Below are 14,571 nucleotides of genomic sequence, written 5' to 3' on the forward strand. Positions count from 1 at the left end.
TATCACCTTCACCAGATCTGCCGGAGGAAACTAACAGCCACCACGGCAGGATGACGAGCAAGGGATTAGGGCCCCAGTACCTCTGCGTCCAAGCGTGGGTGGACAGGAGAGGAAAAGCAGGAGGAAAGGATACTGACCTTCCCACCAAACAAGGGTGGCACAACAGACAGGAGAGAGGGCAGCAGCACGTGGTGGCTGCCTGGGGCAGCTGTTAACCACCAGCCTTGGGGCACAGCACCAACCTGAGCTTGACCCAGACAGGACCACCTCTGGCCGTCACGTGCAAACATACATGCACACTCCATGAGCCCCCCTGCCAGAAAATGCCCGAAGCCCCCAACAGGAAGAAATGCATGTGGTTTTCCACTGCTCAGTGTCATGGCAGCACTTTGGAAGACCAGCCCCACCAAGCTAAGCACCCACCCGGAGACAGCCCAAGGCTCACGGTGGCTCGGTGGAGCAGCCACAGCCATGCACGCAGCAGCCTGGGGGCTTCTCTGGGAAGAAGCAGGCAAGGAGAGGTAATGTGCCACTTGCACACAAGGTCCTGCCCAAGTCCTAAAGGCAAAAAAAATAAATCTCACTGCCTATCGAGGCAGGCTTAATGTGTTTGTCTCCAGCAGCCTGTACAAATGGAGGAGAGAGCCCTTCTGTTATTGAGAGCTCTGCCTAACACACACGTAGATAAGTGACTGTAGGTTTCCACACATTACCGAAGTTCAGCCATGATGACTTTGACTTTGCAAAGAGGCTTTGCAGGCATTTTAATACCAGTTTAACACCACCACATCTCTCAACAATCGGTTCCTTCCTGAGCCACAAGCAATGCTCTGAGAACTACAGACGCAGGGCAGATGGCTACACCTCTTGTAGCCTTCAGGTCCTGCAAGTAATTGAGCAATCGGCAACAAAGGCAAGTAACAAAGTAGATCTCTTGGCCTAAACCTTAACTCAGTATAGCTGCTGCAAGCAACATGGCCACAGCAGAACTTGTCACTTTATTTTCTAGCTGGCTACTTGTAACTTGTGTATCTTCCTAAACTTTCTAAAGCAAGACCTAGACAAATTTCCATATGAATTTAAACAGAGGAAGCAATTTAAACAGAGAAAATTTAAATTAAATGTAATGACTTGTTGGGAGTTCCCTTTGTTATACAAAAAGAAAATCCTTTAAAACCCAATTCACTTTTTGCTGCTGGCTCTTAATGATTTCTTTATTGCTTGGACATGATAAAGCAGCTGGGACAATCATTATTCTACTTTTTCATACCTCCAAGAACCTAACGCTTATTTCCATACAAAAGTTATTTAACAGAAAAGTGTTGGGTCATCTTGCAAAAAAAAATCTAAGTTTTGGACTTGATTTTTTTAGAGTTTCCTTTTAGTCAACAAAAGGAGCTGGGATTCTGCTTCAGCTGCTTAGGTCATACCTGACCCTCAGTGGAGCAGGAGTTCAGAAATATCAAGTGTATTGAAAAAGAGGCAGTGTAATCAAGTATTTGAGACATGATCAATTCCCTTCTCAACAGATGATCATGTTCAAGATTATATGGCTTGATTTATAGCTATCCAACATCCATACACATCCATCCACACACACACACTGCATAGGACCGTATTTCAGTAATAACTGCATTGTTTCAAGCCTCCTCATCTCAGCCTGCATTCTCTTGTGCTCCCACCCAAACGTGAGTAAGGAAACTTTGACCATGTTAGTCTAGAAAGAATCACAGAGGCAATAAGCAAGACCCGGTGGCAGGATCTACTTCCCTCTCATTCTGTAATGTTTGCATCAACTCCGCTTTTTTTAGTCCCACATATTTTAGGGAAAGCCTCTTAAAAACAACCCTGAGATAAATATAACAAGATAAAATAAGTTAAGTGAAGACCCCTTCTCCATTTAGTTTTCAGGCAAAGTGCTTATCCTTGGCCCTGGGGATTTGGTAGATGGCAGCGCCTCTCCTATAGTTTAATCTCAAGGATGCTGTGTAATCCAGTGCCCCTCAGATTAATCTAGCCGTTGCTACACTTAAGGAGGCTGACCTACAAACTACTTACAGATCGCCTGCTGCTGCAGAATGCCAGCTGAAGTTTTTTTAATTTGTGCGTCAGAGAACAAGCTGAGAGTGTGAACTGAAGCTTTTACTCTCCTCCAGTTTACACTGATCAGTGCTTCTTGTGGCTGCAGTTCTGCGGACCCTTAGCATACGTAAATAGCCGCAGCAAAGCTTAACACTGTCTTACGTGTTTGCAAGATGCTGTTAATTCAATTCCTTCCTCCACAGGTCAAAAATCTTTTCAAAGTGCCTCGACAAGGAGAATGACAAGGTTAAAGCAGTGAGGTAGGCAGGACTCCATCCATGAGCAGCTCCTACACCAGGCATGGAAACTAGAGCCCAATTTTCACCTTTCCTAAGTGAGGGCCTAAACAGGAGGCTGAAGTGGGGAGCATGTAAATTCTCACTGCTTTCTGACCCCCTGTCCTTAGCATTGTCTAATGACCATTTTAGTCTTCCTGCTTTCCCCTCTGTTCTGCACCAGGCTTTGTGGACCCTCAGTCCCCGCTTCAGTGCGCAGGGGCTGGCAGTACCTCGTGGTGGATCCCCCTCGGTGCCAAGGCATTTCAGAGGCAGGGCCTCAAATATTCAGCCAGGCAACCCCCTCGCTATTTGGTGACCCAGTGTCTTCATACAGCCTTGTACCAAGCAATACCATGACTCATATGCTGCCCTTTGGGTCAGCAAAACTGTCCCAAACACCCTACCCACCCATCTTTCTAAACTGGGCTGACCAAAACTAGATAGTGTTTGTGGGAATAGTAGCATTAGGGGTCTGAACTCCAAATTCAGACCTGAATCACCTCAGACTTGTTTGTAGCCTAAATATTTGCTCAAAATTATTTTTCTGCATTCAGATTTAGAAAACAAAAAAGGAAAAAGAGATTAAACCAACCCATTACTGCTTCCAGGTTTCTACAGCTGCTTCCACCTGCACCTCAAAGAAGAGCTGGCAAAGTTACAGCAACTGACCTGTGTTCAGAATTTAAAGGCCAAGGGCTGATTACTGAAAACTACCTTCACATGTTTCCAGCCCAAAACTCCATTCCCAGAAGACCTGGAGATTTAAAATGAAACCTGGGAGTGAACAAAGGCAGCCTGCTGGCTGATGTGATCTCCCTCCTTGTTAGGTTTATTAGTTTGATTAAGTGCTATGTTGAGCCAGCTACACTAATTCTAGCTTCAAAAGAAATTAATCTCTGCTAGCCACATGGTCTCCATGGCCACTGTGGCTAGCAGGCTTTGTTCCCAGCAGGCTCCTGATGCAGAAGTGAAAGTCACATTAATGCATTAGGTGTGGGCACGGTTTTAAGTACACCACAGATGTCTCATCTGTGCTCTAGGGCATCTTCTCGCGGTCATAAACCTACACGTACTTGTTTTCTCATTTTCATTAGAGTCTGTCCCACAAGGATGCATGTGTAACCCAAGTGAAGCAACTATGTGGGTCTGCTCTGACCTTCTGTCACACTTTTCAAAGGCAAAAAGAAATCTTCCATCAGCTGGAAGATGAAACAAAGGGAGTACAGTGTGGAGTAAGATGGCTCATGGGCTTATTCTCTGGTACCCCAAACCTGCTGGCCTTTCACTAAGGGGTCTTTTTCAAGCAAGAAATGTCTCTTTTCTTCAAGACCTGGCTGAAGCAAGGTAGTACCCATTATATTTTAGGTAGTCTACTCTCAGGACACTGTAACCACACAGCTGACATTCTTCAATTTCTCTACAGAAATCAGCTTGTGGCTCAGTTAAGGAGACTAACCTGCATGGCCCATCTCCCTGAAAAGGCCAGATGAGGATAGCTGATCTCCTTCCATCTCCAACAGTGGCTGAACCCAGCCAACGAGCTTCTCTTCCTTTAATAGGAAGAACACATACTTATAATCAAGCATCAGGACTGTGGATATTATCTAGATTAAATGGTTTAGTGGGCTAAGGCAGAAGGTGCTATTGAATTAGGGCATCCCTATCCCATAGCATTTAATATATTAACATCCTTTCAGGTACTGTACTGGGAGGCTTGGTACAAAGATTTCCTTTCTCTGATGCCAGTTGCAAGTCTGCACAATTCTTTCTTTGATGGCTCAAGTGATTAGGTGTTAACAAGAGGAACCTAGGCACTTAACACTAGGGAGTTTTAGCACCAGGTTCACACCCCCCTCCCTCTCCCTACTCAGCTAAGGGATTTTTCTCATTCCCCACTAATGTTAACAGCAGGTACTTAAAGCAATTAGACATTATCGCCTCTCTGGTCTTTATTACTTCCTAGCTTCCTATCAGCTACTTTGTACGCCATAAAAGAGCTGAATTAACAGGACTGGTGCAGACTATTCTGCTTCCCTTTATTCTGTATGAAAACACTGGGTCATGGAGCCACATGGACAGGCTGTGAGCTGCGGTGCTTTAGACCATTATTGCCAATTGCCATGGTATTTTACAAGGGGAAAAACCACAGGTAGTAGAAGAACAGACATAGGGAGATCAGAGAGAAGGTGATGTGGGGAATATGGGTAGGCCATAGGGACCTAAAGGCTGGAAGGATTTCACAAGTCCAGCAGAACCGCTTGCAGCTGTACCTATGCTGTGAATTAGCTGCCACAGGGACCTGGAAGTTGCACAGGCAGCCTAGGGACACAGGTATGATGTGTTGCTCCTGTGAAAATAAAGCCCCATGTCTACCGAGTAGCTCTTGCTTGCCTGGGAATAACTGTTGTAAACTTTTCATCTAAGGATTGCAATAAACTCCTGTGTGCTCTACGCTTGGTGTTCAAAAAGAGGCTTTCCCATATTTGCCCAGCCAGGTAAAAGCTCGCCCTTTTTCTTGTCTCTCTATCTTAACTGTCCATTAACCCTTAGCTTTTGTACAGGACCTCAGAGAATGATATATTTTCCTCCTATCCCCATTTCCCCACCAGTATTTCTAAGCCTCACTCTGTCGTTCCCAAGAGGGAAGGGACAAGAGCTTTGAGCTCTTAAATCCTGCTGTCGGTTCTTGCCTGAAAGAGGTAAGTAGGGAAACTGAGGGAAAGCTGAAGAAAGGAGCCTGTCCCTTGTCAGCATTCACCTGTAACGGACACAAAATGTGGGGTTAAACACCAAAACTAGACCCAGGAACAGAAGCGAATACTGTACTTACACAGTTTCATCATTCTTGAACTCCAACTCCCCGTAAGTGTCTTCAAAGTCTTCTCCACCTCCTTTTGCTGTCCCTTCTACTGTCCTAAATGGCACTATGACTGTACCCCGAGCACCTGATGTCCTTAGGACTTTGACTTCCATCACACCAATGCTCTCACTGACATGTATAACATCACACTCAAATGTGAAGATGCCAGCATGGTCATCATCCAGTATAGTCACTGTGGCCACACAAGGAGAAGCCAATATGGCCTTTGGGTACAGGGAGTTACTGAGCTCTGGAGGTTCCTCACTCTCCACTACACGGAGGTTACTGAGCCTCACAAAGAAATGCTCATCTTCCTCAAAGATGTCATCATCAATAATTCCCACTGAGAACTCCTTTTGGGTCTCCCCTGATTTCAAGACAACAGTCCCCTCTGTGAACTCATAGTCAGCACCAGCATTGGCAGAGCCATCCTCTGTTTTATAGTCCACATAGATGGTCTTGGACATGTCCCCTCCTTTCCGCACCACTGTCAGGAGAACAGCACCACAGTTCTCAAGACACTGGTAGGAGCACGGGTCAAAATAAATTTTGGAGATGAATTCCTCAGTTTCATCCGGCTGCACCTCATGCAAGCTGGTGCTCTTCTTGGCTTGCTCAGCTGCATGCTTCTTCAGAATATTGCCAGCTCCCGTCATCATTCTGGTAGCTTGAATGCGATAAAAGGCTCTGCTCTTTTGCTGATGAGACAAGGCATAGTAGTTAGCCATCTCTACCAGCTGGTCCAAGTCCTTTTCTGGGTGCTTTTGCTTCAGGTCCTTAAGGATCCGGATCATCTCTTTGCGAGATTCATCTACCTCCTTCCCCTCCACAGTCACTAAGTTTCCATCCAGAAAGTGGGAGTTCATCATCTTGCCATCCATCTCAATTCCCTTAGGGTGATCCCCTTCTGATTCTATGATAATGCCCCTGTGCTTGTCAGTACGGTACTTTTTGTGCATATACTTATAGAAAAGCAGACGTCTATCTGCTATCCAAGCCAGAAGGACGCAAAGTGGAAAGAAGAAAAGTGTGAGCAGACCTTCCCAGACCTGAACCACACCTGGAGAGAAGACAGCAAGGATCATGTACAACCAGATGTAAGCAAAGATGCTCCATGCAGCTGTGACGAAGAAAACCCTCAGGTGTTTTATCTTTCTGGTTTCCCCATCAGGGATCACATAGACACAGATGGCAATGATGATAAACATATTGAAAGCAGCGCTGCCAACAATTGTAGACGGCCCCAGGTCTCCAGCTATGAATCCATGCCCACACACTTCTATCAGAGACAGAAGGATCTCAGGAGCAGAGGAGCCCAGAGCCATGAGGGTCAAGTTGGAAACAGTTTCATTCCAAATCCGAATGGTGGTCGTTGTGGTCTCTCCATTGGGTTTCTTAATCGTGATTTCTTTCTCTTGTGATGTAATGACCTCTATAGATGCCATGAAACGATCTGCAATGATGGAGACTCCAAGGAACATGTAGATCAGTGCTACAAAGTATACGATAACACGGGCAATTTTGTCCCCAAGGGATGGGTTTTCTGGGTACCATATTGGCAGGATAACACCTTCCTTGCAGTCAAAAGATCCTGAACACGAGCTGTTTTGTACTGAACTGGTTGAGTCTCCCGTCAGGCCAGCATCCACCTGCAAACCATGCAAAAACAGCACAAAAGTAACCAGCCCAAAATGGAGGAAGGCCGAGGTGACAGGCTGCAAGCTTAACCACGCCATACACAAGATGCAACTTCCACTGTGTAGATCCAAAAAGGCCGAGAACCTGAAACAAACAAAACAGAGAGGGGGGAGGGAAGCGTGAGAGAAAAGGAAGATGCAACATTTACCCAAACGCACTTCAGTACCTCACCACTGAGGAGTACTGGTAGAGACGCCGGGCTTGTCTCTCTGTCACTTTGAAGAAGGTATATATCAGGGACTTTAACAAACTGCAGCATTTATATGCCCAGCAGATGAAGATCAATTGCTAGAAAAGTAACTCAGAGGAAAAGTGTATATATATAATAGCCCACTCTTGACCTACAACATGTGCAATAGGAGTACTGAGTGCTCAGCTGCCACTCACCTAATGATGCCATGGTGTCCCCCAGCACATAGCACTTCAACTCAGCACAAGAAACCACATCGAAAGGCTTCCCTGTCTCACCACCCAGGGGATAACACAAGTCAGGGAAATCAGTAGCAACACAAGAAACACCATTAAAGGCCAGTGAGCAATCTCCAAATTAAGTCCATTTGTTGGACATAATTCAGTTACGAATTATGGAGTACCTTGGTGGCCAAACCATCCCCACAGCCAGCCCCTCCTAATAGGCTGCAGAGTCTCCAGAAGGGTCCTAGGGCTCCCCTAAGCTTCTGAGGCACTGGGTCTCCACGTTAGGAAGTAAAGATATCAGCCCAGAAATAGGGCAGAGGACTCATGCGCTCAGCAAAGCACCAAAGGCCATTTTTCACTAGCCTTTCCACTGTGATCTGGACAATCACATTTTACATCAATAACCCTGCTTTTAAATGGTCACACAAACCTACAAAACCACCACAGTTAGAAAAAGCTGTGCTCATGAACCCAGAAGTTAAAGCAAAATTCATGTACCCACCAACATTCTCTCTGCATCCCTAAGAAACTGATATATTTTCAAATACCCTCTAAAATGAAAGCAATCTCTAACATAAAACACCATGCAAAAACAAAGGAGCTGATCGATGTATCACGTAGATTTGGCATATCACTGCCCAATAATGCCTTCTGTTACTTATGGACTACATCGCTGTAGGGCTTGCACCACTTAAAACTGGATTCTGAACACTTCACATTGTCACGGATCACACTATTCTCCTTCCTTTATAACAAGCCACTGGAAGAATTTGGTCTCAGGCTTAGCTGACAAATCACGTTTGTGAGTCCAGACACAGCCAAGTATCTCACAGGAAACATCAAACTTAATAGCGGCATTATCTACAGCACTTGGAAGGTTCAAGAGCCTTAACTCCCACTAACTTTCATTGAGGTTTGTACTGCCAAAATCAGTAGGGCTGGGATTCATTTCCCCTACCGTAACCATCTAAATCTTGGGCAGTATGTTAAATGAAGTCACTTAGGCTCCCTTTGTAGTTAGAGGAAAGAGACAGTTGCTTCCAGGGGACGATCCTTCCTGTCCCACCCTGTTCTGACCCAAAAGATGTATTTAAGACACACATCAGAAGGGATTTTGTCCCTTCCCATCTCTCTCCATGGCCTATAGAGGGTGCCCAGTCAGCCAATCTAGAGCAGATGCCTAACCTTCTGATGGTGGCAGTTCAAAGAGATGAACTGGCCCCTGAACACTTGAGGAGGTCCCTTCCCTCTCCTTTGCACTGTAAATACTCCAAGCAACATTTTAATGTTATCAGCATTAACAAATGCATCTCAAATGGCTATTTTATCATCATGTTGTGTCGCTCGCCTCTTTCCAAAAGCAGGTGCAATCTTCCTGATATCAACAAAAATGTTTTCAACTTTTCGATAAAAATCTACAAAGACAAGTGAAACGGGAAAGAAAGCGTGAACAAGGACTGCAAATGAACAAAACCGCTCCTGACAAAGCACAGCAGAGGGGAGAGAATTGATTATGCAGTATCAGGATCACAAATCCATATCTGACACCCTTGATATGAAAAACAATACACTTCTTCATGCTACCTGGACTAATTCAGAAGAGACAGATTTTTCCGCATTAGCCTACTTCTCCCCCCAGTGCCTACTTATCTGCCCATCTACCCTAACCCCGGTGCCTGACCAAGCCCCCAGGGATCAGAGGGACCTCAGCCCCGGTGAGAGCTGTTAGCCAGCCCCAGCCCCAGCCTTTGAAGTCTCATTAAAACCTCAGGGTCACAGGGAAGACTCAGCTACCCAGCACATACAACTTGGGTTCAGTTTGACACCCGCATGGTGTCTTCCCTCCTGCTCCACATGGTATTTTACCAGATCTCTGGCTGCAGGGTGTTGGGAAACCGCTGAGAAAGGGCCAGTGAAGATGTGCAGAGGGACTGTGAACAGCAAACCCAAGATCTCTGGGCTACAAGGTGGATGTGTGCACATGCACAGTAAAGATGACACATTCCAGGTGCCTCTGACTCAAGGTGCACACAGAGACCAACTGCACAAGCACAGCAGCTCCAAAAACACCCTGGGCACATCAGATCATCCTTTTCCGTACTGCAATTGCTGGCAGGTATCCACCAACCTCTTGACACTTCCAGCTCCCAGCTCCTACTTAACTGTACAGCAGCCGGTAGGTGCCGTGTCTTCCAAGATCAGCCATGTAGAAACGGCTGACAGAAAGACAGGAGTGATTTCAAAAACATCTACGTGACTCAAGAACCTAAATTTGGTTTCAAAAATGACTTAAGAGTCTAAGTATCACTTAAATTCAGAGCCTTGTCTAGGAATAGTACAATGACTAAACTGCCCTCTGAAATAAATCACTGCTATCACCAACCTCCCTCTCTGTGGGACAACCACCTTCTGTAATTAAAACTATACGTCTACCTTCTGTAATACCATGATGGTTTCTATTGCTAGCCATTCCTCAACACACTCCAGGACCTTGCCAGTCCTTCTTGAAATTTTAATTTGATTTTAAGCAGAAGGTGATTTTATTATTATTCCTAAAACTAATCGTATATTATTTCAAAACCAACCTCTACCAGGGTAGCCTCTCTTCATGCATTCAGACCTCCAAACTCAGGCTATGGGTTGTAGACTACAATCTCAGAATTTGGGAATACTTTTCTTCACTGGTTTTCACTTCTTTTGACAAACATTTTAACGTTAAGTGGAGGTCACAATAATTTTCTAAAATGATACAATAATGACCTGATCCTGCAATTCATTGACACAGAAAAAACTCCCCATTGGGATCAACAAGAACCTTGCACACAGACACGCTGTCTAATAAGATCTTAATATGTGTTCATTAACATGAAAAGCATTAACCTAACCAATCTGAAAAACACAGTGAAGCATTCTTACTGTCATCCTCCCCTTGGGAACTGGTGCAAAAGTGCTTTACAACATAGAATAAAACTATGAAATTTTAAAACTGCTGTTAATAAAACATTGAGGTAACAGTTTTAACATTCAGATGACAGATAGAAGAGTTAAAACTCAGTCTGTAGCTCTAGGTCAGCAAGGTTGCTTATACAAGGAGCAAGGTTGCTTATACAAGGTGCAAGTTTGCCCTCAGATAGATCTACTAAACTAAGTCCAAAAATCACTGGAGGGGATCTGGCCTGCCCAGAGTGAAGAAGACACATCCCCTATCCCTCCTCTAAGTAGCAGCATTGATCTCAGCAGGGCTAACTGTGACAAGAGCCACCCTTCAGCACCAGTCCTCCCGGCAGGCTTGCAGCACAGTCCTGAATCACTGCTAGTCACCCGGGAGGCATCACGGTGTCACTCCTCCAACACCAGTGGGACAAAACCCATCCGCATCTGGCGCAGAGAGGTGTCATTCCAGCAACGTCACTGCCCTGGCCCTGCGGGATGCGAACAACAGGAGGCTGCAGCAACAGTGAAAAGTCAGTTGGTATTGGGTGATCTTTGGCTTTATACCATTAGGATCATGACTTCCACTACCTCTTTGCTATCAGACATCATTTTCTCCCACAGGTCTCTGCCCCGCTATTACTATCACATTGAATACATGCAAATAAGGGCAGTGGTACTGAGTGAAGTGTCTCCTATCTGGTAGGATAAGTTCAAAGCATACAATCAATACAAAAGAGAGACAAAAAGCTGAAAGCATCCATACAGCAGAATGAGCTAGCGTTCAATAGCAAGGCTCTGGGAAGATGCATAACAGTTATTTTAGCAGGGGGAACTCCTTCTTCTGCAAGAGTTGACAATGGCCAGGTGATCCATAAATCCATAAATAGAACCCATAAATAAAAAGATCAGTTCTTGAAACACCGCTGGAGACAGCCCAGAAAGTAGCATGGACCACGCTTGTCACAATTAAGCCTGCAACAGAAAATTACTTTCAGACAACTATCAAGCTCCTTACATCTTTTATAAAAGCGGAGTTTCAAAAGACTGATGGTTTGTCTGCTGTGGACCTATAGCAAGGTAGGAAGCTGGGAAGGCAATACTGACCCCTTATAATTTCGCTTTTTGTATACAGCTGTTCACATGACCCTAATGGCAAGGATACTTTCAAAAGGAAGCATTCACAACAAGAAATCAAATCAAGAGGCAGGATAACACAGTGATGGCTGCCAACACGTAACCTCCACACACCAAGTTCCCAAGATGACTGCTCAGTAAATACAAAACCAAAGGCAAACCTCTAAGTCCCTATTCATTTCTTATTTAGGCAAAATTCCCCTTAAACCATCATAAAAACTAGAACCTTTGGATTTGACATGCAAATAAGATTAGATTGTCTGGTACCTCCCTCTCCTTCCCCTCTCCCTCCCACCCCCCAAATAAATCAGACATATGGAGTACATCTGTGGCCATACATCCTCACTCCCCTGACTCTAGACTGGCCAGGCAAGGCTGCTGATTAGATCTGAGCGTGGGGTGAGCCCCGTTCAGGCATGGGCGCTGCTCTAGGGCCAGACAGAGACATCTCAAGATCAAGGGTTTTGTCTATTCTACAAGCATCTGTCCCACAACAGAGCGGATAAAGCACTGCTATTAGTGTCATCTTATAGCCCTGCTCCAAAGCTGGAGGAGACAGAAATAAGGTTCAGCTTAATAACAAGACCTCACATTCCTCAGCTCCAACAGACATAAACGCTTTTTGATTGAGCATACGGTGTTTTTGATAAGCATCAGCAAAAATTGAAATTATAGCCTTTCTGCCAAAGAACACAAATAACTGAGTTTTAACAGAAGAGGTATTATATATATTATTATTCACACTCCTCCCTCCCCCAAAATAAAAGCATAACAGAATATTTAATACAAAACAAAGCATATTTTTCAATCATCTCCATTCAAATGCTATTGAGCCCTTTGCTCATCGCTACAAGAGTACCCAGAGTCTAAGTTAAGATTTACCCACAAGCCAAAAGCCAGAGCAGTGTAATTAGATCCATTTTGTCAGACAAATGCAAATTTCCAAGCACAGACCTGGCCTTAAACCATCACACTGATGGCATGCACCTATCTGATACGAGCACAACCATGGACCCCAAGCTGACTTTACACAGATTATTGCACAGCAATAGGTAGTTTAGCTCCCTACTACCGCACCAGCTAGGTTTTATGAGGAAAAAAGCACTAACTCATGCTTAGGCTGTGACAGTTCCCTGCAGTTTGGTTCTATGGAAGAGTTATGGCAGGGAGCCGTAGGTGCTTGTTGCTTTGCACTTTGCAGTAAATGTGCCGAAATCCAGAATTAGCTGCCTACAGAATAACCCCCTTGGCATGTGTCAAAAACAGCCTTTTTTCCTCTCAAGACCATGCAAAAAGCTATCATAAAAAACCCAGCTCTCATAGCAAGTCTTTTAATATTTACAAGCTGGTGTCTCTACTAATTTGAGTAGTTCCTACCATTCTAGCATGGTAAATGGGTGTTAATTGACATAACCGCTCAAGTCTACTATTCCTTATAGAAACGCTGCAGTGATGGGATGCAGTGACATTCGGTGACCCCAGGGGCTGACCCAAACAGAGCACAAGTCTGGGTATGGCTAGGAGCAACCTCCAACACTCAATTTGCCCCTGGGAACTGGTCCATGATGGGTTTTCCTTTATTTTAGTATCTATGATGCTCCTGGAGAAGCAGTGACATAAATAGCTAACCCATAAAGATGCTTGTACTTAACTGTCCCCTTCCAATACCACACCGGCTGCACTTGACTGGCCAGGCATTTTACATCCTCACTCTCACCCCAGCTGAAAAATATCTGTACAGGACAGATGAATATATATGGATAATAGGAGCTGCAGTTTGCACTCTGTGCACAGACAGGTAAAGGAGAAGGAGGCAGACACTGAAGGAAACCCTTCGGCCGGTGGCCACAGTCACGCTCCTGAGAGCCATCCTAATTGATGGTGTGGGCTAGCGCAGCCTCCTTGGGAGCTGCAGCACGCTTGCTCTTCCATTCCCCATACACGTTAACCTTTTCATTTTTTCCCTCCAGAACTGTAGCCTTTTTTACATTCAGAAAACAAAACCTGGTATTTAGGCTGACATATAGATTAGTAGTGGCGGTCCTCCTGCCTAAAAAGCAGTATTATCTGCTCTGCTATAGCCGGCTTTTTTCTTTTCATTAATATTACACAACCTCACTGTTGTTTTTTTCTGAACGGTGTTTTGTAGTACTTTCAAGTGGCCAGTTCACACGGGAGATACAAGGGACCTCCGGAGGTCATCTGGTCCAACCCCCCTGTTCAAGCAGGGCCACCTACAGCCAGGACCACGTCCAGTTGGCTTTTAAGTATCCAGAGGGTAGTCGAGGGCAAAGGATGGAGTCTCCACAACCCCTCTGGGCAACCTGTGCCAGTGCTCAGTCACCCTCACAGTAAAAAAGTAAAAACGTGCAGGTATGGAGTCCAAGCCTGCTCGTGACCACCACATCCAGTGTGAGTGCACTCAGTACAAACTGCCCTGGGAGCTCACTGCAGTGCGTCGGTGGCAACCACGTGTACATTTGGCAAACAGTCCCTGTCCTGACCTTTTGGAAGTCGCTGGGAAGCCTCCATGGCACACTTAGAGGCAGATCTTCAAACATCAGTCTTTTTATTGTGTTTAGAGGTATTTCTAAACACAATTAAAGCCTTTAGGTGCTTGAATACCAGTGCACGTCTGAAAACACCATTCTTCGCAACCTGAACGGCCCCAAATTGAGAGGGCAGGTACTTTCAAGTACATTCTTCAGGCCCTGGGTTTTATGCCTATGATGTGAAAGACAGTGAAGAGGCTGAAAATCCCTTCTTTGAGGTTTAGGAGGCTGAGGGAAATAAAGAAGTGGAGTTACTGGGTCACCCGCTCGGTGGCCCCCCTGCCTGTTCCACGGACTGCAGCGGATGGAGACAACCTGGAGCAGCCACTCGACAACGCGTGGGGTTGCAACAGGCACTGACTCCTCTGCTGCAGCCTGCAAGGCACTGGTTTTCATCACTCGCTGTCTCACTGGTTTATAAAGAGCAGCAAAGACCATTTGGAGAGGGGGGGAAGGGAAAAAAATTATTCCAGCGGTGTGAGGAACAATTCTTGTCAGTAAAAGACATTTTATGTACTGCCCATGGCAGCACACAGGGTGTGTTATTTACTGCTCCTGCTTCACGGACATGCTATACTGCTGGTTCAGGTGCCACCATCAGAGTGCAGCTTATCAC

The 14,571-nt window shown here is 45.3% G+C and overlaps 1 protein-coding gene across 7 annotated transcripts in view; it reads right to left on the reverse strand.

Moving 5' to 3' along the window:
• Positions 1–6,995, reverse strand: part of SLC8A3 (solute carrier family 8 member A3) — a 95,214-nt gene extending 88,219 nt beyond the window's left edge. For 6 of the 7 annotated variants that reach the window (XM_059819646.1, XM_059819647.1, XM_059819645.1 and 3 more), the window contains exon 1: positions 5,191–6,956. In XM_059819646.1, the coding sequence (XP_059675629.1) occupies positions 5,191–6,956 (1,766 nt within the window). Of the gene's footprint in view, positions 1–5,190 lie in introns of all 7 variants that reach the window. The other variant, XM_059819649.1, reaches the window with a different exon arrangement.
• Between the last annotated feature and the right edge of the window lie 7,576 nt (positions 6,996–14,571).

Source organism: Gavia stellata, chromosome 7 (assembly GCF_030936135.1).
Source record: "Gavia stellata isolate bGavSte3 chromosome 7, bGavSte3.hap2, whole genome shotgun sequence".
NCBI lineage: Eukaryota > Metazoa > Chordata > Aves > Gaviiformes > Gaviidae > Gavia > Gavia stellata.